This window comes from Anguilla anguilla, chromosome 3 (genome assembly GCF_013347855.1).
Source record: "Anguilla anguilla isolate fAngAng1 chromosome 3, fAngAng1.pri, whole genome shotgun sequence".
NCBI classification, from domain to species: Eukaryota; Metazoa; Chordata; class Actinopteri; order Anguilliformes; family Anguillidae; genus Anguilla; species Anguilla anguilla.
In genome coordinates this window covers 37,098,527-37,126,272 of record NC_049203.1, presented here as the reverse complement: position 1 = coordinate 37,126,272, position 27,746 = coordinate 37,098,527, and the positions used below count along the sequence as shown (strand labels likewise).

Genomic DNA, 27,746 nt, shown 5'->3' with positions numbered 1-27,746 from the left:
GGATATTAAGCACCTGCAACCTTCTGTTCTCCACACTTTCCTGTTTAGAAGGTTCCGGTGCCTGCTGCCTGTGTTGTATTAGGCCTACTAGTAATAAGTATTCTATTTTTACCACACTCTTTTATGAATATTTATAATGAGCTAGCAAATAAATAAATACAGACATTTCAACCTGTTACAGTGTTACACATGCAGACCACTGAATATCTTGTCTGTGTATAGAATGTGACCTCATTGCTGTCAAAACAAAATTCTCAGCCGTGATGTGTGTTCAGGAAATTCATCAAGTTGAAACACTGGCATAAAGCACAGCTTTATTTATGCATAAATTGCTCATTTTACAGTGCCATTCCAACTTTCCTTCTCTGAACTGTCCCTACATTAATTAAAAATTTATTAAAACCTTCATTTGGACTCAAAACAGTCAGGTTGGTGGAGCTGGGGTTTCTGTAGAATATGACAATGGGTTATGTATTATTAATAGTACAGAATAATGCTCTTTCGCTTCTCTATCGAGCTTACAGCACCTGGCAGCAGTAACTGACCGCGTTCACTGGAAGATACCGGCATGCTACATGCGGGAGGTCCAAAAGCATTTGGACAGAACTGTGAGAGGGTGTACTGTGAACTGTTACCAGTACAGAGCCAGTGCATTTCAACGTTAGAAGATTTACATTGGCATAGGCTAAGTGCTGGCAGCTTCACACATGATGTCTAAGGACCGACACTCATTTTGTTACGCTGGACCGACAAAACGTGAGATGGTTTAGCCTGCCAAAATGGTAGCATCGACTTGATACAAGCACCTGAACACAGTAGGGTTCCCATGGTGACAAAGCACAGAAGCACTCACTTGACTCTTAAATTACATTCAGGAAGGCCAGCCGGTTCAAGGCTTGTAGGATGTCATTCGGAATGCAACTGTTCAACAACAAAGAAACTGCAAAAATTCACATGGACCAAACAAAAGTGCAAAAAAAAAATAATAATTTAATAATTATTTGGTATTCATGTTCTAAAAATATGCTTATATGGGTCACAAACAAAAAATGAGCAGGAACAGCAGATTCCCTAAGAAAACAAAATTTCTCTTTAGACTGCCCTGGAGCTGAAGCACCTATTGTTACAGTAAAGAGAGATCAAGCAGAGAATGCAGGACATTCAGTTCCCAAGGTCACTGTGGAAATAACTAGGCCTTTATGTCAGTTTTATGTTCAGAGAACAAGAACAGTCCACTCGTGTCCTTTGCCTTGATCACTGATGAATCAATCAATGCTGAATTTCTTTCATTAGCATCATCATCTTCTGTAGGGCAGTCTATCTTTTGTTTTCGCTCAATAGTTAGTCGATCAATTAAAGCAGCCAATTACACAGTTAACTCACCTCACCTGGATCCTTGGTTCTGAAATGGTTGCTGATATTAAGACAAAAACAAAAACCAGCAAACCCTGCAGCTTTCCTGGATAAGGAATGGAGATCGCCGTTCTGAACGAGCATAGAATAAAACATGAATGACTACAGAGCTACAAAGATCTCCAATCCCTCAAGTGTGCTCAAGGACCTTCATGAAAATAGTAAATTATTTCCATTTTTCAGTAATGTTCTCTCCATTTAAAGTATTTTTTTTTCCCCAAAGCAGCAATGTACTGGCTCAACTCTTCACGAGACCATCAACAGCAACAGTGCCAGCAACAGACCCGTTTGAATATAACAGTCGCATGGGCACCGCGGGTCGCGTCGCATCTCAGTCCGGCTGCACGCCTTCGGGTCCAGTCACCGCCGCGCGTTTCCATCGGCTGGGTGGCGTTCTTATCAGCGCAGAAGACAGGCAGCGGAGAAAGCCCTGCGAGACCGCTCATGTCAACCGTCAGTTCCGCAGCCGACCCGGCTGGTTCTTCAAGATTAGCAGTTTTTTTTTTCCCTCCCCTTTTAACCCTTCCAAACGAGCATGCCAAATCGCCTGGCCCGCCTTTTAAAAAAGCAGCAGGTGCAAAGCAGAGATTTCTGAAGCAAGGAAATGACCGGTACATATATGGGCTTAAAGCATGACAAAAAGCCATCAAACGGGTTTAAGCAGGTATGTCAGTGAGGTCATTTTTTTAGGGAAGTAGTAGTATTCGACCAAGTCTGAAAGTTCACCAGATCTTAATTTACCAACTCATGGTATTGTGCAGAGTGAAGTCTTCGGACTAAGCACAGAATAGCAGCATGCCAGTTTTAATAAGAGGCATAGGGGCTTCCACATAAGAGCTCAAAGGTGCTGTGCTTCATTACAGTGGGGAATCTGAACCAACACAGCCTGCCTGTTCCAAGCAAGCACTTTTGGAACACAAAGCCTGGCCCGGTGCTCCATGCTTCACATGCCTAGGAGTACAGAATTGCCCATCAGGCCATCTGTTTGTCCTCAGCCCAGACCCTGCACACAGCACTGATAACCACCATTGCATCACCTGACCCCCCTTCCGGGAGCACAACAGCCAAATTTGACCTAAAGTCTCTCTCCATCCAGCTGCAGGTGTAGCACTCAGCTGACCTGGAAGTGGTTCAGAGGTCAAGGTGCAAAGCAAGGTTAATAAAACAGCTATCAAGACAGTTTTTGGAGTCCAAAAAATAAATAAAAATAAAGTTATTGGCTATAAGATGTAAATACTAGTTTTGACTTTCATTGACAGAGGACATCATCATGTCAGGAACCATTTGCCACAGATTGCAGTCTTGCTGTGGATTACATCTAAGCTTTATTGTAAACACAAAGAACATTCTTCTGATTTCATGTAACAATGCAGAAGAAAAATAATCATCACAACCTCCAACATCAACTGTCTGCCTCGAGCCACCCAACCCAGGTTGACGTAGCTTACAAAGAGCTCTCAATGTATAATCCTCTTTACTAGTCATTCAAACCCCAGCTGTGACACAACCACTGACCCTGTCAGTAGGTCAGATGATGAGGTGACCTTTTGCTGAAACCATAATGTGCATTTTGTGGCTGAACTTCCGGTAAGACCAGATTTGCCTTTTGTTAAAGGGAACCCTGCCTGTTAAGACTTGTTTAGCTTAATATGTTGTAAATGCCCACAACTATGGAATTATGTTGTAAAAACTACACAAAAGATTTCAGTTTTTTTTTAAACCCCAGCCTTCAATAGATATTTTGACCTATGGAGGTCGCCATTATTTTTGACGTGCAGTACACTTTGGGTAGATGGCGTAAAACGGTTGCACTGGCAATTAACTCAGTTGTTTTGTGCAGTAGTTGCGGTTATTAATAGTGTAAAATATAAATACAGTCACTCAGAATTTGTGTGTGATGTGATCCACGGTATATCTATGTATAGGGTGGATTCAATAAATATTTTCATGTATCAGCATGTATCAGGTTTTATCATTTAGGGATTATGCATTTAAGGGAGGTATTATCACTGGTTTAAGCTTATATTGTAACGTCACTACTGATCCACGTCGTATATATACAATAACGTTACATCAATTAAATGAATGGGGATGATGACACGTTATAGTTTTACCAAAAACAATAGTTTGACCCATATGGTAAAGCGACTTTGAACAGCTGCTGCTAGAAAGCTCAGCTCTTTACAATAGGCAACTTTTCCATCTCTGTTGGCATAGGCAAACAGTTGCAAACACACACAATCTCTAGTCTTATGCCCTACTCTTGTCTCCTCCGATCTTCATCGTTTTGATTTATCTGATGAGGACTGTCCTCGGTGCTTTCCTCCTGAGTAATGTCCCGCTCAGACTCAAATCGAAAAGGCTGAACAGAGGACATTTTCAATGCCGCTCAATGGACAACAGCAAGGAACCAAGACCCGAGCAACCATTTGACGTCACTACCCAGGGTGCATTGCAACGGTAATAACAATGGCAACAAACGAGTTGAAGGATTATTAAAAATATTTAAATAACTAAGATCTCATTCATGTAGTTTTAATAACACATTTATGCAATGTAAATGAAGGCATTTACACCATATTGTAACGTGGCGAGGATCCATGATGAAAGCGGACACCTAAGGTAGTTCAGACCCAATTGGGCTTTATTGAGGACCATGCAATATAGAAATCAGACATTCGCTCAGTTCGCTCTACAATGGCAAACAGGGGAGAAGCCCCTCGAACTCCTCCTCTGTCTCGCCCACGGAGACACACAACAAACACAACTAAAGACAGCAAAACACAAATCATACAACACAGACACATATATAAAAAATAACTACGCTATTTACAACATTTACAAGGCAACAGTCCCGCACGAACCCGATAAAGTGTCCCGTGCGTGGTGCATGCTGGGAGCTGCCGGCCAATCCCGCCGGAACAGCCCCCGGACGCTACAATATTAAGGCAAGTCTTAACAGGTGGGGTTCCCTTTAAAACTAGCATGCCAGAAATCAGGAAATGATCAGTTGTACATTACATCAGATCAAATGAGAAATGTATTCTGCATCCTCGCAGGACTCATTATGGCGAGGATGCCATGATTAAATTGTCAGAAATTATGTATGAGGCCATTTTTAATTGTTTTGTTTACGCCATTAGTTTTGATGACACGATACAAAAAAATGCATTGATAAAGATGCAGTGTCACTACCTATACCAATCCACCTTGCAAACTAAATAGGCTAGCTAGAGATATGGATTTATTTCGAATTTGTACTTTGGTAATTGGTTAGCATAGTTACTACTGCTACTTCTACCACCACCACGTTAAATTAAGTAAAATAAGAACGTACTATACTTTCTGGAAATAGGAATTTGTCATTTTAAATCTATCACTTGAGCCTCAGGCAAACAGATTTTCTTATGAAACTTCTCATTTCCATTGTGGCCCGTAGTCTTTATGCAGGCAGAAATGACTTAATGCTATAGGCTACTCAAAACTGCACCCATTAACACAGTATACTGGAATATATGAAAAGAAATTATCCACCATTAAATATATATCCAAAATAACTGGCAAAAAACATAAAACATTTCTTAATAACCAATTTTGTATCAGCCTCTTAGGATTCCCAACAGTTTAAGTGTGTTTGATTACAATTGGTAGCCTACTCCTCTATGTATGCACCAGTGTAAAGGAACAAGCTTTTGGCTGTCATGCTTCTGAAACAGTGCAATCCAAAATCTTCACTCTGGCTCCTGTGTTATGGCTACTCGGGTCTGTAACAAAAATTTAAAATGGGAAGATAAGCAGTTCGGACAAAGGCCATGAACAATTTTAAAACCCATAATGAGTTTCAACTGTGCCAAACTTTAGTCTACCGGGAGCCAGTGCAATTCCTTAAACTGAGTCAGGCTAATAAAAGTACTGGGGCTGAGCTTGAAGATTACCCTCATAAATTTATTCTGTGCCTTGTGTAGGCTGGTAGGTATGCAGTCAGAGTCATAATGGCACTAAACTAGAGAGGTGGCCAGTGTCCTCAATACCCCTTTGTCAAGGCACGTTGTGATCCTAGCAAGGACCTTTTTCAATAACCTTCAAAGCAAAGTGTTCGCCCCTCATATACTGGTCTGATTCATACCCCAGGTCGGTAAGAGAGCATTCTTCTTTCACTGCTATCCCAGGGACTGTGTGGTAAAAGCATCACTGTAAGCCACAAACAAAGCAAAAAGAAAACATTTGGTGAACTTTTGAACTCTCACACTCGGGCACTATCACCCTCAAGGGACACATTATTTCCCTATGACAACACAAAAAATTGAATAATCATGACAACAGTGGACCACAGTAATAATTTATGTAGCCTATTAATTGAGTATTATGTTAGCACAGACAGGCCACAAGAGTCAAGCCCGGCTCCGGGTGAATCGGCTGATGGCTCAGCTGAGTAGTGATGTTGACCAATCACAGTCTATTCACATACAGTAACAGAACGGTCTATTTAAATGGTCTCCCCCCTACTCATTTGACTGCCTCCTCCTGCGTGCATGCATGCTGTACGATACCAGTCTAAACCTGCTTCCTCCTGAATGCAAGCATGCTGTACAGTACCAGTCTAAACCTGCTTTCACCATAATGCATGCTTGCTGCACGCTGCCAGTCTAAACCAGAGTCCTCCTGCATGCATGCTTGCTGCATGCTGCCAGTCTAAACCTGTGTCCTCCTGCACGCATGCATGCTGTACAGTACCAGTCTAAACCTGTTTTCACCAGCATGCATGCTTGCTGCATGCTACCAGTCTAAACCCGATTCATCCTGCATGCATACTTGCTGCATGCTGCGATTTTAAACCAGATTCCTCCTGCATGCTTGCTTGCTGCATGCTACCAGTCTAAACCTGCTTCCTCCTGCATGCATATTTGCTGCACGATGCCAGTCTTAACCCCTGTCCTCCACCCCTGCTCCTCCCTCATGTGTTTATAAGACTATCCTTCATAGGCGGCACAGTGCTGCAGTGGTTAGCACAGTTCAAATCTGGCCAGGGCCTTTCTGTGTGGAGTTCTTGCCATGTCCGTGTGGGTTTCCTGCGGGTAGTCCGGTTTCCTCCCACATCCAGACCTGCGGTCAACCTACTATGTATAAATGAAGGTTAATAATAATCCTTGCTTCAGCTGTATCTGTTGTGTATGTAACCCTGTGGGGGATGGTTTGCTGCTTTGACTCCCTGCCTTATCCATGGATGGGTGGGAGAGCTTCCAGTACAGGGTCATACCACCAAACATAACCGCAGTACCTTTTAAGATTTTAATAAAGATTCCAACTCTGTCAACATAGGTCCTGACTAAATAATATATTGTGTCTCAAAGCACTTTTAAACAAGGTGGAGTGAGGGGAGAGACTTCTACAATCACTCATACTGTACGTGCCACCCAATTTGCCTCAAAAATACTCACCACACATCAGCAGAGGTGATCATCACCATACATTCTGCCAGTATTTTGGGGAACACCATTCACTTTATGCATACCATACATGTGATAACTGACAATGGGTTTAATATTTGGCCCATAGGGAATAATGCCCCCTATTGAACTGCCAACAACACCCCAAATTTTTTGGAGCAAGTCTCCTTTTCAAATACAAACCAAGTTCAACTAATGTCAACATACTGGAAAAGGCAACAGGCTGGTTGTTACTGTAGGCCATCTCAATTGCAGTTTTGAGTATAATAACAACCAAACTTCAAGATATTAAACATCAGAAAAATACCATTTGTGTTTGTGTATTATGGAATATCCATCAAGTTAGACAATCAAGAGAAGGCAAGGATGAAATCAGTTAGAAGATTCACATTAGCATAAACAACACCAAATTTGTCCAAATGACAAAAAATTATATACTGCATTTTGAACTTTTAACCTGTGGGAAACTCACTTCAGTATACAAAGTCCTGCATAAACAACCTACCGGATTATCCGACACCCTCATTTAAATGTTAATGTGAATTTTTAATCTATGTTGACAGCCTGGAGAAGAGCTGTAGCCTATATCAACTGTGTGTCCATACCTGTGCTATTGGTACATGCCAGATGTGACTTTTAGATACTGTCAAACAAGGATTAATCTTTTTTTTTCTGATTGCAGAATCACAATTGCCCGATTTTTGAGCAGTGCTTCAATTCACTCCATAACCAGACTGTACAGTGACAGCCTACAGTCTGTTGTCTATCGACTGCATTTCACGTAGACTCATTCTGAAACATTGCTGTTGATGAGTTACAGAAATTTGCCTATTAAAATTGAATTCCTCACCAAGGGGCAGTCAAATGGAAAAAAATAAAACAGAATTATATTGAAAAAATCTGGTCATTTGACTGGATTGTTATCATTTATGCACACTATTTTTTCCATTTTTGTGACCTCATGATTTTAGGCAAGTAAAGTGATCATTAATTTACTACTCAAGGTTAATGAACACAAGCACAACACAAGCATCCTGAAAATAGTAAATCTAATACCCAAACGTGGAACCATGGGACTATGACAAGACTGCTTTCACTGTCATAGCTATCTTTCTGCAATCAGCATACTAGCATCGCTGGAATAGGTTGTCTCTAGTAGTCAGATACTGACTTTTCCTGAAGTCAATTTTTGTTTACTTGGCAGTATTTGTTTATTTCCTTATCACAACACAGCATCCGAGCATCCTTTCTCTCTTTAGCGTTTGGATGTAACATACGTAAAAGAGTTGCCACGGTTTTTAATCATGCTGGTAATTCAGCTCACTTCTTTTTTTGTTGTTTTTTTTTTAAATATTGATTTCTGGGCTACTGGCTTTTTACAAACATGCACTTTCTCATTACAAAAGAGGCACTTCAGTCCCTTGCGCTTAAGCATAGTGACACTAGCGGCCTCTCGGCTGCACTGACGTGTGACAGGGTTACCCCTTGTCAAAACAAATGTGAAAGCCGCTTTCAATAACACCTAAAATGGCTGTCGGCCAGTTCCTCACTTGCTTTTCTTGAACCAGCGAGAAGGCGGATGACAGTTTGTTCACACCTCTGTTGTCGGATGCATTGAAAGCCTTTTCTGCCGTGACCCACGAGGAAGACGTGGTGTTTGAGGAACTTCTCTAGAAGAGGTCAGCCAAGGCTTCATTAGGTTGATTAAGGCAGACACTTACCCATAAAAAACAACAATATTTGCCTGTTTACAAGAACATATTGACTAAACTTTAATTATTTGTGTTCCATTTGTTTTTGCCGGTATGTACGCAAACACACTCCTGGAGATGGTGGGCTGGAATTAAGCCTAACCGCTGTTATCTACGAGCCAGTTAAAAATGAAACCCTGAGTCAGACACGCATACTGCACAGCACGACCTAAAAAACAAACACCCCATGGTGACAGCCTTCTGTCTTACAATTCAATTTTTCCTTTCTGAAAACATCCCTTGACGCCTTTTGAAAGCAAAACTATTCCTACAAATGCTCCCGAGACGTTCTTTGTCAGGAATTCAATTTAAGGTTGAGGGTGAGGGAAGATTACCATTTGTCTCTGCCATAAGGAAGGTGTTGTCTTTCACAGCTCAATACAAAAGCCTATAATTAGACCTACAAATGTTACGCGTGAGGCTTGACAGGTAAAACCATTTCATTTGACACACCCCTAAGGCTCTGGTGTGTTTTCCAGGAAGGTCTGGAGCTTTCCTAAACCACAGTTTAGGCATGAATAATCTTACCCAATTCACAGTCAAGACCTCAAAGTCTGAATATGCACACAAAACCCCAACGACAACTAACCTTTGAACTCAATGATCTCTCTCTCTCTCTCTCTGAAGTGGTGCAGAAACAGGCCAAGTGCAGGATTACATTTCTTTTTTTTCTTTTTTAAGCCCTATTCAATTTTATGCACAGTTGCATTGGGTTCTTATTATTCTAGTCACATTTGACCTGTGGCTATGTATGTAGGCAAATGGGGGGAAGAAAAAAAAAAATAGTGCTTGCGTTCCTATCGGCTGTTGTTTACATAGCTAGGTTGGTGGTCGACTGCATTACCCTATGAGAGTTAGCAGTTCCTCTGGAATAGCCAGAAAGCCTGACTAGCAGGAGCATTGAGTACTAGAGGCCAAATCGAGAACCAAAAAACCAAACAGACTAAAAATAGGAAGATGACACATGAATCCAAATCCATTCTTTCAACAAAAAGTTGAATATATATATATATTCATACATAATAAATACATTTAAAATGTCTCTTATGATGCAGCACATAGACTTTCATTGAATTACGGTTCAAAACAGTAAAGTTGCAAATAACCAAAAGTTTGCAAAGGATTAAACCAACATGAACACATGGAGGGTATCTGTGTGAACTTAAAAATACATTTTAAATGTAGTTTAACTTTTTTTATTGTGAAAACCATATAGATTCTTAGAAAGCGATTTGTATTTGCCCGCATATATTCTTGCCATATAATCCGTTTGCTCAGTGGATAGGACATCAGGTTACAATAATGTGACACCTGTGAAGCTATGGAAATTAAATTGAGAATAAAGCCCACTATCCCATTCAAAAATGCATCCAAGTAGGATGACGATCTCAGGATGATGGGAATCTTACACAGTGCTGCTTGTGAGAGAGAGAGAGAGAGAGAGGTGGGAAATCTGAGGTAAGCTGCCTCCGTCTTCACACTAAATTACAGAAATTAGGGTTTTAATATTACACGGATGAGTTCCGCAGTCATTACGTTACCATTCTGACTTGAGCTGTATAAATGTTTTAGAGTGTAAACCTGCACTCGTAGCAATCTACTGTGAACACACAGGTGGGGAATTGGTGTCATGCAGGGTGCAGTAGCCTACCTCATAGATAAATCCCTGCAGTGGCTCATTCATGGTTCTCCCCATTAACATCACATACTGTTGCCGTATTCAGCATCCAGTTCACAGTACCCTGCCCACCCCTGAACTCAGTCAGGATAGCAAAGAAATATAGAAAATATAAACACACCAGTGTTCTTAATCGTGTGGGGGCACATTTTCCTGGCATTATAGGTCCCAAGTAGGTAAGGTCAATCAGTCATTGTTACCTGACATTAAGGCACTTCCTTCCTTAAAACAGGGGTGTGTTTTGAGATCACAATGCCTCTACCCCCCTCCCTCCCCCTACCCTCCACAGAGCTGAAGCACCCAATGGTCTGATATGGATAATAACATAAGTGTCATGCCTGTCATGGCATTCTGGGATGCCTGACATAGCGTGACATTGTGTGCCAAGGTCCATACAGGTCTTACTAGACATGCGTGGTGCCAAACAGCCAATTAAGACACTTTACATTAGTGTTCTCTTTTTATTTTCTACCTAGATTTCAAACATCTAACAGCAACTGTATGTCACAGGAAAACATGATTAAGATTAAGCACCACCGAAGCTGGTTCCACACAAAAATGAACCACAGAAACACATTTTTTATGTTTATCACAAAGATATGCTGTATAATGCCCAGATGCCCAAACAACAGGAGGCAGACCTCTTGAAAACATGTTGGCTGCAAGCCTAGCACATTTCACAGTCTAGGATATCAGGATGTCAGATCCACCTTAGCACATTGACCTAAATATGTTGTCAAATCAATTTTTTTTTTTTTTAACCTTTTCCAGGCAAGTATATTTTCAGCCTCCAACTACATGCTGCCAATATTAACTGACAGAAGGAAGGCAAGTGTCTGATATTCTTCTCAGGGGAACACCTACAATGTCCGTTAAACAGCTACAAAAGAAGCAGAGCTGCAATGTCTTCAGGCTGGGCACTGTGAGTCACATTCTGTCAGTTCGCGCTCTGTGAGGAGTGTCTCTTCTGTCATAGAGGACCTGCCCAGCTGTGCCCTTTCCTTCTTCCTCAGGTTTCCTTTCAGCATTTCTGAACTGCAAGGCCAGGGATGGGCCCATTCCATAGGTCCAAACGTCGGCGGTTTTTCCCGCCTCCGCGTTACAAATCGTGGCAGAGAGAGTCAGACTGATCCCAGCGTGGCGTGTAAATGAGACCTACGGCCAGATAAAGGGAGGCCAGAGCCACAGCTGAGATGTGCTTCACACCAAGCAAAGACCGCGTAAGATTCCAGCTTCAAAGCACTGTCAGATTTAAAGAGGAATCGTGAAGAGCATAGACAGAAAACACAGGGAAGACTCCATTTAAAAGGGAAACAAAACTTCTCGCGCGCTCTTCCACAAAACCACAGGTACACACACAGGCACGGAAGCGCACACACACTTTGTGGCAAAGAAAACATTTTAGGAAGAAAGATTCGAAGGATGTTTTTTTTTCTTACAGCAGAGAGGAAAATACATTCCTTGTAATAATCTCCCTCATCCACAGGGAGAACACAATGTAGCACTTTGATATTTGATCCATTTACAGTTTACACAAGTTGTATTCCAAATCATTGCCTATGTAGTAAGTTGGATGTATTTATTAATACATGAAAGAAAAAATATTCTGAAATGTTAACAATAACAAGGAAAATTCATGCTTTAGTGGGTCAAAACTGGCCCAATATACAGAACTTCATGTGCCAGGCATTATGCGTGATTTACTGAGAATGCATGGTCTTGTCCTTTCATCCCATTTTAAGACTGATTGCACCTGGAGATGCACCGCCACCTATCAAATGATCAATCATGCTTGTAAGAACAGCATTAGCTTAGCTCAGCAGACGGCCCATTCATCAACCGTGAATGTTTGTTAGTCCATTAGAAGAAATTTGGGGTTAAAGAGGTAGACAGTGGTGACAGTTAAAAGTCATAGCCTTCCACCGGCTCCTTATTTATGCGCCTTGAAGCGCTGAGGCGGGTAAAGTCACACGGCTCAATGAGTCCCATTTACCGCTGGTTCGGTCCGGTTCGCACTGGCAAAGCTGCTCAGGAGGAGGTGTGAAGTGTGCAGATTGTTCGGGTGACTTAACCTCCCTTTTGCCCAATTAGTCGAGTCCTCCCAACAGGAAAATAAGGAGCACAGGAAGCAGCACCATTTGTTTGCAGCTTTGCCTGCACCGGGGGGGGGGGGGGGGGGGGGGGGTTGTTCAGACAGTCTAATGCTAAGCTCTCCTGAGACCTCCCTGTCACATCTCTTTCAGTCAGAATCTCTGCACTGGTTTTGTGTGAGTGAGGGAGACAGAGAGAAAGAGAGGTACAAGAGGCATCTCTTTCCTCTCGCAATGTGACATCACAGGGAAGCTCTGTTGCTCTGATAAAACTCCCTCAATTTGTCACAATCAACATGATGTAATAAACTTTAACAGTGATGCGAGACAAACGCTTTGGGCTCTATATCTCATAAAGCACAATGTTCAATATGTCAACAACTCCGCGGCAGCCAAGGCGCGATCAACATATTGAACATACTGCATGTGCAAGCAGTCGTATCCTATTCCAATAGACGAGACAGAGCCTCGGAGTGTTTGAACCACAAATATGTTGTGGTTTATAAAAGATTGTTTGTAGTCAGTCCAAAAAAAATTATACGCTGCTCTAAAGCAACAAGTTTGTGTAAAAAGAGATTGAACCCCACTGCAAAATATACATTGTCTGTTCCATGAAAATACACCAAGAAAGGCAGAATATTGCCTATAGCAGTGAGCTACTGAAATAAAGATGCCTCAGGGTATGCAAAAACAACTAGGCTACGTCAAGTCTGCTGACTGCCTCTGAATTAATATACATTGCCCCGACCACCAATTATTTCAAACAAAATTAACTTACTTTAAATAGTAGAGAGTCTTGAAGTTTTTTGTCCCAAATGCCGCATTGTCTGTTTTTTTCCCTTACTATGTATAGAAAACTAAGCCAGAAACCAGATCCAGATGCGAGTGCACATACCGTGAAGATTGTTTAGCATGCAATGGCATCTGGACAATCACACCACCAAGAAATACACAGGAAGTCTGGCAAATTCTGTGCGCTCGGTGGAGTGTAAGCGTGTTACAAAAACTGAAATAAGGCCTGGGGTGTGCGAGGCAATGGATTAAGATTGAGGAAGGCAATTGAAAGCCAGACGCATGGTGTGAAAAAAAAACTACACTGCTAGATATGCTCACTCCACTGAGGTTATTGCCTCCGTGGCACAGTTACTGGAAGCCTCGAGAAACGAAACTGCAGGAAATTGCAGACTTACCGTAAATTGCGACTAAGAAACACAAGGAAGTTCAATGATGAGAAAAGGCCCACCTAGGCTTGTCATTTTGCCTACAACCTCCTACAAAGGATTAGCTCATTTTAAAACTTGTTGGACAATGCTGAATTTCCATTTCATCGGTGTGCACCAAGCCAGGTTAGTACAGCACTCTGGGAACAGGAAGTGGTCCCAAGAGTTAAATGAGACATGAAGCACTCGGTAGTGTGACTGTGGTTCATTACTTTAGATGAGATATAACCCTGCATTCAAATCTGAAATTGACCTGAATTTGCAAGGAAAATAAATCAAAGCTCAGTTTTTATGGCAACTACTAGCACTAGGGCACAGCCATCATGGAAATATTGTGAGTTCACTAGGTTATTTTGTCTCAGATGCTTTAGCTATTCCGGTTACCAGATTTCTGATCATCAATGAGCTCAGCGATGAATAGTGACGCAGAAATAAAACAGACAAACCAAGAAGGCTGCTCAAATGAACATTACCAAATAAAACATTTTCATGAACAGCCTCTAATGAGATTGCAAGTACTTTGCCACCCGCTGGCCGACCAATTTCTGTTGGTGGCTTTGGCTTGCATTGATAATTATGAACTGTAAAAAGTGGGTTTGTGGTCTGAGGAACAAATCAACAAAGTTCATCAAAAACACCCTCCACACAATCTGACTTAATAATAATGCGGTCACTGCAGACCCAGTACCCCGCCCCACTCTGCCATTTCAGAGCAGTAGTTGTAATCTCTTCAGGGGCATTGCGTGAAAAGAAGTTTTGTTCAGTAATGCTCATTTGGGCATCCTGGGGCAATACAAAACAACCCTCCTTGGGTTTTCCATTTTGTTTTTTTCCCCTCATGATTCATTGTTGAGCTCACTGGAAGTCTAACAGCAGGCTAATAATAGGAATAGCTTGATCAGCAGAGAAATCAAACCGAGTGAGGTCATAACCTGGTGGTCCCAAGATGGCTGCGCCCTAATGCTAGTAGCTGCACACAAGCAAACTTATTTTTCTAGCAGATATGGGTAAATTCCATATTAACCTTAAGTATGGTAGAGCCTTACAGACCTTTCATATAAAAAGCACAAAGGCATAGTTACGACTCATCCCTTTTTCCCCCCATAAGTGCTTCTGCTAGAGCTATAACCGCACACCATAGTTTACAGCTTTTGTTGTTGTGCTTGATTCCATGGATGCAATAGAGACTTGAACCATCTTCACAAGATGGCAAACACTCTACAATTAAAAATCTGAATGCACATTCTTGTAATAATATCCACTTTTGGGTTCTTAAATACAGTATTGAGCTTTGACTTATTCTGAGACTAGCTAGCTCAAACATGTGCTCATAACATTGCCTAATTGTTAGAGCCATAATATAATATACTGGTAATGGCAAAGGCCATCCGCCTTCTTCTGAGTGACAACGCTCTTTGAGTTCGTCCTCAAAGAAAGTTGAACAGCTCTGTTGCCATCTGCATGAAAGCCCTGTTGCAGTGCAAGAGCAGGGGGGCCAGAGAGAAAAGCGCCAGCCTCATTTCAAATAAAGACTGTGTTAAAGTGGCATTACTGCGGCACAGAAGAGCAGAGGCTTAATCAGCTGCTGGCTTAATCAACTGCAGGTGTAAGCTGTGGTTGATTAAGTTCAGGTGCGTGGGCCTCAGGGGGCTGTTAGTTGCTTATATGTGCGTGAGCCACACACTCTCCCTCTCATACTTTGCTGAATGTCATAATCTGCTTCACTTTAGCTTGGTGTCCAGGTTTAATTTTCATGGTTTGTTTTATTCACGAATAATGTCTCAGGATCCACATAGTTCCCGCAGTCCCTTAATGGGTTTGCTTTCCTCAGTTTCTTTGACACCTTGCTTCAGTTTGACCCCCTCCAGTTCTTCCGTTTCTTATAGTCTACCCTTTCTATGGTAACATTACTCTGACGTCCTACTGTCCACACCTTCATACTACCACAAATCAAAACTGTCCATTTTGTCAACTCCTTCCAATTACACATTGCTTTCCCTGAACATATCAGAAACTCTTGGAACCTAACCTCAATACCTAGCACTATTTTGGTAAATATTTTTGTTTTATTTTTCTACCTTGTCCATTCAAGAGGTATATTCAGCTGAAATAAAAATAAAAGTAAAAAACGTGCACATGTGGTTTATAAGCATGTACAGTTACAAGACTTAAAGTTTTACCTTAAGTCTATGACATGCAATCTGAGTAGCTCTGGATTACTTTGCCTCCTGAGAATCAAACAGTCTATCCGTCAGAAAAATTCAGCTTTTCAGCCTACCACTTCCTTAATGTAAAAAACAAATGGGCGAGCAAAATACCCAACCCTTATTTTGGACTTCCATCAGCCCTTTTTTGGCTTTCAGCAGTCAAAAACATGTAACTAGAATTAAGCAAACCACCATGATCTGGAGCCTCAGCCTGAATTACCACAGCCTCTGCGGTTCTGCTGAAGAAAGCAGACACGGGGGAAACGCATTCCCTGTGCCAGAAGCACTGATGAAATACAATTCCATTTGTTACAATAAAAGTGATGTAATAAACTAATGGAGATTCGAGACAACTGCTCTGGGCACCATTTCCCATAAAACAAATCATACGATATGTCAACAGCTCCACTCCAGCCAAAACACAATAAACAAATTGACCATACTATTTGCAAGCAGTCATATCATCTTCCAACAGGCAAAACAGAAGTTTGGAAACAAATACGCTGAGCTTCGTAGAGGACATTAGAGTTCAGCTTTATTGATAATAGAAAGAAACATTTTGTAAGTAGGCCTATGCAAAACAAATGATCATGTTGAGTTCCCCACTTCATAAAAGGTAGTTCCCTACTTCAAGAGAGCAGATAATGCTAACTGTCAAATATTGGTCAAAATACCATATTAAATGTCATTTTCTCTAATCTTCTTAATCATGAGCTGTCTGTAGCACAACACAGTGTTTCTGTTACACTTTCAAATCCCACAATTAGATTGCTCACTAGTTCACCTCTCCTCCTGTGGGCGATATGCATAGGGTTTTAATAAAACACTTCTCAAAAATTACAATCACATTCCACTGTCAGTAATAGGTTCTTCTTTGCATCAGCTGTCACCCGGCAAGATTGCTCATCTTGCTGCAACGTCAGTCTTGTCGCTTACCAATTTCTACCCCCCAACCACACCCCACAATAGGAATTCATTTTACAGTCTTGGACTCCAAGGCACAGACCGAGCCCAAAATTGCGAACGATCCTGGCTGTTATCGTAAAATAACTGTTGCAGGTTTCAGTACGGGGGACGTGTCACTCATATACACGCTGTCAGATCCAATCTGTAAAGGCAGTCCCTGCAGGGCCGCTGTGGCGAAGTCTTGTCATGCCCGACTTTAGCTCTGAGCTAATAAGCATGAACATTACTAGAATCAGAGCTAATATGCAGCAGGGTGTTGCACATTATGTCCATTAACGGTAGACTGCACATAGGCTAACTGCTAGCGCCATAAATTTCATTCTATTGTTCAGAAAGCAATTATAGAATACACATGATTCACAGAAATAAGGAGCATGCAGTGGTACACAAAGAATGAATAAATTCACGAACAAAACAATAATTCTTATTCCAATCTTATAAAAAAGTCCCTTTAAACTGTTCAGTAAAAATCTGCATGATTTTACTATAAAGAAAGACAGAGACAAAGAGTATGTGCCCAGCCTATAATTATTTTAACAGAATAAAATTATATTTAAAATTCAACTCCCCTGGAACCAAGTAGGCTATGTCGATGGCAACTGACAGGTTTGATTTTGAAAAGCTTTGCATGTACATCAAAAACATTCCCTGGCTTTCAATTTCACACAGAAACAACCAATGTGCCTTTTGAAGATAGAGAAATAACAAATATGGGAATGAAATGCTGAACGCATTTAGTGTAGATTTAAAATTAAACATAATTTATCCAAGCAGAACATGCAAATGTTCATAGCATTTAATGGAAAAGCTCCTCGTTTCACATTTAGTTTTGAAGGGAAAATTATACCTTGGTATCAATAACTTGGACTCGGGGCTAGGAAAACTATGCCGGGACTTCTTATGTATACAAATTGGAAAGGACAGGCTGCATTATGTGGTTGGAATAATAAGCGCCAAAGCAGCTGATACAACACATACACGACTTTTCAAAAATCTCAGTGTCTCAGTTTTTAAACTTTCTGGTTGGAAAAGAAGCAAACTTCAGCAGAGAAAACCCCACAGAAGAAAAACACATGGTTTTACTTTTCATAAACATACAGTATCATGGTCAAGAAGGCTAAAAAGTGGGCCATTACTTCTCTGGGTGACTAGAATATTGTCTCAGGTCTCCTTTCCAAAGAATTTACCAGCATAAATCCCTGTCAACCTGTCCAATATTTTATAATACCTGACAGGTATGTTTCCAGTGGGGATAGGGAACAAATGGGGAAATCAAACCAGGTGCACAGATACCCTACCCTGAAACTCAAACTCAAGCAGAAAAACTGGGCTGGGAACACAGAAGATTTCAATCATACCTGGATACCCTCCCTTTACCTTTCTGCATACTGCCACGTTGAATAAAAGTGATCGTAACTGATCTAAAAATGGGGTGCTCATGAATCAGGATGGTGTATTATAAGACAGGCCCAAGTTCTGGGATCCAAGTGTGACCGGGTATGTTTTTTGCAGGCATCACAACATAGTGAATGATTTTCAAGTTCTATTGTTAGCTGGCAACTGGCTCTGTAGCAGGTAGGTGAGAGGCAGTGTTGTGAACTCTTGCGGCCCTGATTACAGCTGGTTATGAATCTGATCACCTGAAAGATGGGTTTTCAGCACACAAACTCATTTCCATTTAAATGACATTTCCTTCCATATTTCCCATGGTTTCCCACTCTCTGAGAAGAAACACATAATTTAAAAAAAACAAGCCCAAAAAACACAAGCTGCTCTCTCTTCTTCCAAGCGACTTCGCAAAACATAGATGCAAAGTCACATATTTATACTTGGCAACACTGCCCGGTGGGCTTAGGAAGCATACCTACAAATATAACACAGTTACCCAACAGAACTGGCCTCTCCCTGAGCCTTAACTGTGACAACACCAACTTTAACAGGCACAGGGCTCTAAGGACTGACTCATGCAGTGACCGTTACTTGACTATCCTTTGCCAATGAATACATTTAAAGTACATAATGGTTTTACTGAATGCTTTGTATATAACACCAATTATAAATGTGCCCAGCTGATACTGCCTTAAGTACGAATGAGTAAATATTGACAAGTAAAAGAACAAAAGGACCATACAGGTTGGTCTCAGTCAAGAATGTTCTTCGAAGTTCAGACTTCTGGAGATAAAAAAAAACAAGAATCAGGAAGACCAGGGAACAGTTGAAGTATTCAACTGATGTCAAATCCTGATAAATCTGACACCCAACTGCAAGAAGAAAAAAATACTACCGCTGAACACACTGGGACTGTCTTTGTGCTGTGAGCGGTGAAAACAGCATTTGTTCTCAAGCAAACAATGCCTTCATCACATGATGAAACAACAAATCTCACACGCCAACAAAGAACAGTGCATTGATTGATACTATTCAATATCAATGTAAACTGGGACTGGCTGATGCGAGGCCTTCTTAGAGATGCATCTCTTACTATACAGTGAATTCAAATTAAGTCATTGTTGCCCTGAGATTGCCTCTTCTTTTCCTTGCGGTACCAGAAACCCGTCTTCACCATCTCCGCAATGCTGGTGCGAGCACTACAATGATCCTCTTGTCTTGAGCATTGTTTTCTGGATAGCAAAGGATGCCTTATTAGAGACTTTTAATTTGACTAATTTAGGTGAAATCTGGCACCAGATGTCAGCTGGTAAACAGGAAGCCTGGCCACAGTTAATATGCATCACGAGTTGTATTCTTTACGGACCTCACTGTCTGTTTATCTGACTGTGGAAAGGGAGAGCACGCAATAGGAGGATATTAAACAGGGTAACTCCAGCACCAATTCCACCCCAACGTGGAGGTGAAAAACCAAGTTCATAATTTACAACCGCAGCAGGCAAGAGAGATTAGAGGGTGTGTGGAGGCAAGAAGCACTGACAAGGAGTTAACAGGCAACAGTAGAACCACATATTCTGTCTACGATAACTGGGCACTGGGACACACTATTCGGTCCACAGTCTCCAAAATGGCAGTTGTTATTCACTGCCACATTTTCCCATATATTTTTACTCCCTGTTTCCAAGTAAATAAAATCAAACCCACATTTTATTTATATGGCGCATTTTATGGAGAATTTGTAAAAAAAAATAAAAATAAAAAATACACTACAAAGTTCACAGTATAGCCCAGCGCCACAAAGGAAGCCAGAGGCAACAATGGCAAGGAAGCACTCCCTAGAGGGCATGTAGGAAGAAACCTTGGGAGGAACCAGACTAAAGAGGGGAGCTTGTCCTGAGTGTGTGTTCATAGTGCCAAGCCACAGTCAAGTCCACTTTCAGTCTACCTATTCCATTCAAGACTGGTTGAAGCAACCGGAGGTGATGGTCCTGGGGTGTGGCAGTGGGTGGAATCTGAAAGGGTGGGGCAGATATTAATACTGAAAGTACTCATAGTAATTTTATATACCAATACTACTAGGAAGTAATTAGAAGCCTGACATTCTGTGGCAGCTAACAGACACGGATACAAGGACACAGCCCTAGGTTACTTGTAGTAAAAAAATAAAAAAAAACCCAAAACACATAGCCTATATAGTAGGCATACTACCTGAATCTTATGAGAATATGCACCTCAGATGCACTCCAGACCCAGTTCCTGAAGAACAGGTTATAAAAATCTAGCCATGCTACTATATTTGGGAAATGGAACACAAACCACTGATTCATTCACAGTAAAATCATTTTTGCATTTATAAAACGACTGCATGACTGTATAAACCTGCAAAAACAATTTAACAATTTCACAGGTCCTGTGTGCAAACTAGAAGTGTGTAGCATGTTTCTTGATGAATCAACATTACACAATGTTAAATGAATACAACTTTAATGGGTTTATATAGCCTATAGGCTAATATAATGGGCTTTGTATGTCATCACACAGCCTACCACACAGTGGGAGAGAAGACCTTGGGTCCACAGAGAACTGACAAGGAAAGTAGGCTACCAGCATGATATAAAAACACATAACTATAATTATTATTATAAATAAATGCTATAATTTTAATATGTTCATAAGAACCAACATTGTCCTACGGGCTGCTTTTTGGACTTAGTTGAAAAGTATTTTCTTGCTTTTGTACAATAAATATCCAAAGACATCTTTTAATTGCACATAAAACTATCGGGGTCAATCAAAATCATACACTAAATATAAAAAAAACCCAGGAAGTTAACTAGAAGACCTTTTTTCTTTTGAAAAATGCTGTTAAAAACTTTAATTATACTCCATTTGACCAGAAGTGTCATTTCAGACCTCTTGTTCTATTATGGGTAGAGTCACAATTAATTAGTTAGTAGATAATGATGTCTTTTAAACATCTCCTGACTAATACCAAAAAGAGACTGCATTATTTGAAATTATCAATCTCCTGCTGAAATGAATAAACCTGCCATGTATGTCAGACCGACTGGATATTCTTCCATAACTTCCTCACTGACCATTTCTTGAGGAATGTTAACAATCTTAGCTGCAGGAAGACAACACAGAAACTGGCGTTTATGCCTCAGATTTACCCAGACCCTCTAATTATTACAACCTTTGAAGCCTTTCAGTAATATTAGCATTTATCATCGGATACTGAAAAGAAAGTAATATGGGACACGCAGTGTATGCAGTAGTGTTAAAATTTTGATTTAGCCCATATCCTCTGAGACGGATGTAACATATCCCAAACTTTGCTACGATACAAAACACAAGATCACATGGCCAGCACTGAACTGATGTAAATTATTCAATAAATTCCCAGGAACCATAAATATAGGCAAAGCCCAAGACGGTCATTATGAAATCTTCTTCGCTACAGACAAGCTCTGCATGCTGCAAAACAAGGAAGATCTCACAAACAGAGGAAATAGATGAGCATCATGGCCCTTTGCTGTTGCTGTGAGAGATAGCCTTTATTGTGAAAAGCACAATTTCATGCAAATATCTCAGTGGGAGACTTAAGCAGGCCATATGATGCCGAAATCCAGAACACTTGCGATGCAAATGAGCGCCTGCAAAGCGGAGCTTCAGAAGCATAGCGCCGAGTTCCCTTTGCAATTACAAAAACGGGTTTCCATTTTACGGTCAACTGCAGGAGCTGCGAGTGAATCGCTAATTAATGTGAAACCTAAAAAGGACATTTTGCAGCACCACCAGCCAATTGTAAATGGACCAATGATTTAGGTTTGTACTGCAGCATACTGTGACAAACTACATGCGTATAAACAGTCTTGTGTTCACTGCTAGTTATTCAAATAGATTTTAATTAAGGCTCTGTAGAGTTCTGATCTCAGATTGGCAAAACTGGACATTTATTTGTTTTAAGTCCACATAATTGTATTCATGCATGCATGCATATAAAGATAAACACACATGCGTGTACGGACACGCTCTCTCGCTCTCTCTCTCACACACACACAAAATTATTTTAAAAGACAGAAAAAATGCATTGTACACTGTATACGGTGTGTAGGATTATTATTTTCTCATATATCATTAAATAAATGAGCATATGACAGAAATGGTTACCATTAAACAGACAGATCACCTTTTAAAGTTTTTTTTTTATACGATTTGTTTTCGATTGGCCCAGACCGTGTTAGATGCAATGAAGGTTATTTTAAATTCTAACTGGAGTTTCTAAGGACCTATGGGCTTTGTAATGGCTGATAGGGGCATTGGTGAGCTTGTAGTTTAAAGCAAGAAAATACAGTTCAAGTCATTTCAACACAGCTTGTTCAGCGATGTTGCATTTCCAGAGGCTGTGCATATGATCATCTTATTTGAATACTCTATTCACAATTATAAATATTCATTTTAATATTATTCTGGTAGGCTACATCTTTCCCAGAGCACAGCAGCCTCGGGTTGCAAGTGCCATAGAGGCTTCCAAACAAAAATAATTTTAAAACATTCCTTAAAATAATGAAGTAATATACACATGTAATGACCACTGGAGGCATAACATCACAGGACCAGCTGCTTTGGACTTAGCCTACTTGAAATGCATTTTGTAGCTTTAATCTACAAACTCCCCTACACCAGCCATCAAAAAGCTGGCAAGCAACCAAAAACATCCCTAACTTAAAAAAAAAAAACCTTCATCACATATAAAACTGCCTGGAATGATAAAAAAACAGAAACCAAAACTGAAATAATATGAAGAAGGTATCCACTTCAGAAAGTGAAGCCTCCTTTTAACTGTTGAGCATTTGGATAATGACCATTTATCAACAAATTACTAATCTCTCCAGCATCCTGAACCTACATTCAGGCCTTCTGGTTTCTGCAGCTACTGTGAATTCATAGAGTAATGCGATGGGTGTACATTTAAAGAGTACGGGCCGTTTTATAGGCTAAATGTTTGGCAACACTGCAATGACCTTCACGTTTCCAGACTGAATCAAATTCATCTGTCCTGAGAGCCAATCTCAGTGCGGCATTAGAAAATAGGCAGCCTGACTTGAGGTAATTGAGGCAGGTAGTTAGCCAGCTACTTCTTCGGTCTGAGTACACAAATCTGGTTGTGTGAACATGAATGAGACTTTTAAATTGCATCAATGTTGCTGCTTCTGCTCCACAAATAAACTCCAGCTGCATGCTGGCAAAAAGGATGAACAAATTTCAGCTATATCCTTGATATAGGCTAATATGCCGAATCACACAAGTAGAGCACTTACTGACACATCTGCCGACAGGCCTATGCTAGCAAATCTCACGTTTTATTACATTTTTTTCATTATTCATTTAATTACCTGTACGTCTCACATGGTGAACCACCGAATCCTGGACTGCGACCCATGTCCAGGAACGAATGGTACAGAATCAATGCAACACTCGCCGTTTCAGCTGGCTTTGAAAATAATGCGCCAGCCTCTTCCACGTGCCGCAAAGCAGAATGTGCAGTGAGCACACAGTATTACCCATATGCATTCCAAAAAGGGGATCAGAATCAGGGGCTCTGCTCAAAGAAAATGAGCTCGGAACTGAACGAGCAGCAAAATATAATGACAATGAACCCACTAATTTGACAGCAGCGCAGTGGATAAATTCAAGGGCTGCTGCTGGGATTCTATCCAATGGCATCATGTTGGGAGTTCACACATTTCCTGCTGTGTTCATACGGAACCCTTCCCTGTAAAGCGGTACTACCCCACAGACAAATCCGGAAAACCCTGCAAAGCAGTCACTAAGCATTTATTCTATCAAGATAAGGCTTAAGCATGAAGAAACAAAGAGAACATCATCAATAGATATAGGCCTAGTAAGAAAAATGGCCAATGGGGGACTCTTCACTAGACACAACACAGCTACACTCAATGTGTGAAAAATGTAGTGATGAAAACATGAAACACTGATGATCACTCATTACCATACCATTCTAAAAGATCAAACCTGTAAATAAGCTAGGTTCCATTGTAACACTAGGCCTATACGAAGGGGAATTCCCAGAAGATGAATTTGCAACCTGTCATGTGGTGGATACGTTGCATATTTTGTAAGAAGGGCAGAGAAATTGATGTAAATGTGGAAATGACAGCACTCAACCAAGCAAGCAATTCATGTGTCACTAAAATCACCACAGCCTATGCACATATTGTGGCCCATCATTAGGCATCTTTTCCACCAATCAGCAATCATTTGATTTTAGATTATCGATTCTCAGCAGCAAATGCATTAGAAAAACTACTGGAATAGACTGAAGCACCCTGAAGTATTTCTGAAAAATATATTAAACTACAGTGCCCTCCAAAATAGTTGGCAGCCTCTTCCCCGTTTCACTGGGCTATAAGTAAGAGGTGACAAATGCCAAGCTTTCTTACTCATATATCAATATGTGAACAGCCAGGAAACACACAAATGAAATGAGACAAAAGGTTCCAGACCTTCATAAATCAGGCAATGGCTATAAAAATACATAAATGCCTGAAAATATCCATGTCCACTATCATGGCTATAGTGAAGATGACTGGAGCTGGAGCGGTGATGAACTTTCCTGGAAGAGGTTATGAGTGCATTTTTATTTGGCCCCCACACATAGTGAGGAGGCCGGTTTGAGAGCCAAATTTTTTTTGCTGAAATCCCTTGTATCTTAGGGTGACCAGAACTACAATTAGACACCACCTCCATGCCAACATGCTATTTGGAGGGCTTTCCAGAAGAAATTCTCTACTGATATCAAACCACAAACATAAGCACCTGGAGCTCTCTAAACATCAGTGAAATTTTGATTGGAACTAGTTTCTAAGAGACTAAAATAGAGCTTTGCTGGGTTTGGTGTAAATACAGGGATGCAGAAACATAACCTAATCCCCACTGTGAAATATTGTGTAGATATGTAATGTTGTGGGGCTGTTTTGCCTCCAAAGACCCTGGGAACCTTGTTAGTATAGGAGGCAACAGGGATTCTGTCAAATACCAGGAGAATTTAGACTAAATGTGTGCTGCCACTGTCAGGAGGTTAAAACTGAGTTATGGTCAGATCTTCCAGCAGGACAATGATCCAAATAATTCTTCCAAATCTACAAGAAAAGGTATAACTGACCACAGAATCTACTTTTTGCAATTGCCATCCAGTCCCCTGACATAAAAGCCTGTGGGGTAAGCTTAAGAATAGAGATCACAAGCAAAGACCTAAAACTGTGATATAGCCTATTTAGAGATACTCTGCATGGAGGAAGGGTCTAAGATTACTTGCTAGGTGTCCTCCCACCTCATCAAACATTACAGAAGACTCAGTGCTGTTATCATGGCAAAGGGAGGGTGAACAAAAAGTAGCCTATGTGTAGCAGTGCCAATAACTGTCTTTTTCAGAAAAAAAATGACTTTCCTCTGAGCAATGGTATCACAATATGATATAATTTTATCATATTGCTGAGCATAGAAAATTTTTTGTAAGTAACAGATTGAATTTTATCCATGAAATGGGGCTTTATATATAGGGCCAAAAGTACGTGGACACCTAACATCCAACATATCATCCTAAATTATGGGAATTAATATGAAGTTGGTCCATCCTTTGCTGCTATTAACAACCTCCACTCTTCTGGGAAGGGTTTATACTTGATGTTGGAGCATTGCTGCAAGGATTTGCTTCCATTCAGCCAGAAGAGCATTACTGAGGTTGTGCACTGATTGGGTGATTAGGCCTGGCTCGCAGTTGGCTTTTCAAATGATCCCAAAGATATTGGATATTGGATGTGATTGTATGTTGTATCACTTAGATTTGCCTTCACTGGTACTAAGGGGCCAAGCCCAAACCATGAAAAACAACCCAAGACAAAGGGGCATCCAGACACTTTTAGCTGTATACTGTATATCCAAACCACAAATACCAGCTTTGTGAAGCTCATGGTGTACAGCTTTTCAATTTTGTAGTAATTTTGCAGTACTGAAGCACTTTTGCATGTTTTCACACTATTCTGTTAGCAGTCTTTTCCTGTCAGTGAGCTTCAACTTTTTCGTTTTGATGGCAAAAGAAAAGTGTGGAAGCCAATGGGAACTGCCTGAGATACAAAGCTTCCCCCGTAATCTCTGAAACATGGTGTTGGGGGGTGTCATGGTTTCGGCTTGTATGGCTGCCTCAGGTATTGGCTCACTTGTCTTCAATGATGAGGTAACTGCTAAGAGCAGCAGAATGAATCCTGAAGTACAGAAGCATCTTATCTGCTCATGTTAAATCAAATGCCTGAAAATTCATTGTATTCACTGTAGAGGTTGTCCTTCGCTTACCAGACTGTTTGTGATTTCTGAGCTCAACACAACTCCTAGTCACAATGCCTTGACTGTACTGGTCCCCCAGTGGTGGAAGAATCTTCTCATGGTGGCCAGGACAGCAGAATTATCTGCATTTTCTGATCCACCCCTTCAGACAGCATCTTGGTCACCCTTCCACCCCACCGATAACACTCCATCCTATCTTTTCTACTTATTCAGGTTATGGTATTTTTATGATTTATGTTTTTATTCCAAGGGCTTAGTATGCATGTAACTGCTTGTGCTTAGAATTTGTATTCCGCTTCTTTGTTAGCATATAGTGAACTTACACTAGTGCTTTAATGATGTTGCATCTATACTTGCATAATGTTTTCAAAATTAGGCACTATTCCTCATGTTATGTTAATCAGGTGAATGCGTTTATGTTTCTCCTACATTGTAAATTGCTGTTGATAAGAGCGCCTGTCAAAAGAATATAATGTGATACTGTCGTCCCATTTTATGAAGATTTTACCGTTTTCTAAGTATACTTCAAACACTAATGCATCACATAGTAGATTTGTCCAGTAAAAAATGATTTTCCGAGGAGTTTTTGAGTGTAAGTAACGGCCAATAAGTATTTCCGCGCGTCCCTTGGAAGTTTTTTTTTGGGACATAAATAATTAATACAAATTAAAGTCATTATTTGTAACCCATTCAAGTGCACTCTAAAGCAAAGCCCCGTGGGCAATTAAACATCTCTTCTCCACCATGGAGACATGAGCCGACACACGACTAACTGAAATTGCACTTTAAACATCTTGCCATTGGAGGCTAATTATTTCTGGAGTTATTTTAATTAAACACATTCAAGATATCGGTCGCCATCGAAAGACAGTGTCAAAATTTAACACGGTTAAATTAATGCCAAGAAGAAAAGGAGAAATTGGCCAACCATGAGAGGCTGCATTTTGCAGTGCGCGCTCTTTTATGCGTCGAGGAAAAAGTGCTTCGAATTATCCCCAAATTACAACTACCAACTACTGATTTTTCAGTCATCCTCCTTGTTGGTAATTGTGATATAACTGCAGTGTCTCACATCCGTCAAACCTTAAAAATAATGCAGATCAATTCAAGGGGACTGAAAACGGTGGCACGCGCACTCTGGCAGACAAATCCCTGTCCTTTGTAATTCGAAGTGACTGGGTGCATATCCTAACAAGAATGTAGTCTAAACTCGACAAC

General features: G+C 40.7%; 1 protein-coding gene across 6 annotated transcripts in view; it reads right to left on the bottom strand.

The window, feature by feature from the left end:
• The window catches only part of pkp4 (plakophilin 4), a 117,238-nt gene that overhangs the window by 88,344 nt on the left and 1,148 nt on the right, over positions 1-27,746 (bottom strand). For 2 of the 6 annotated variants that reach the window (XM_035411542.1, XM_035411543.1), the window contains exons 1-2: positions 1,698-1,883; positions 1,389-1,485 (exon numbers count right to left, since the gene is read on the bottom strand). The exons of 1 other annotated variant lie outside the window; for it this stretch is intronic. In XM_035411542.1, the coding sequence (XP_035267433.1) occupies positions 1,389-1,485; positions 1,698-1,859 (259 nt within the window). In that variant the 5' untranslated portion in view covers positions 1,860-1,883. 3 more of the 6 variants (XM_035411548.1, XM_035411546.1, XM_035411547.1) reach the window with 3 other exon arrangements.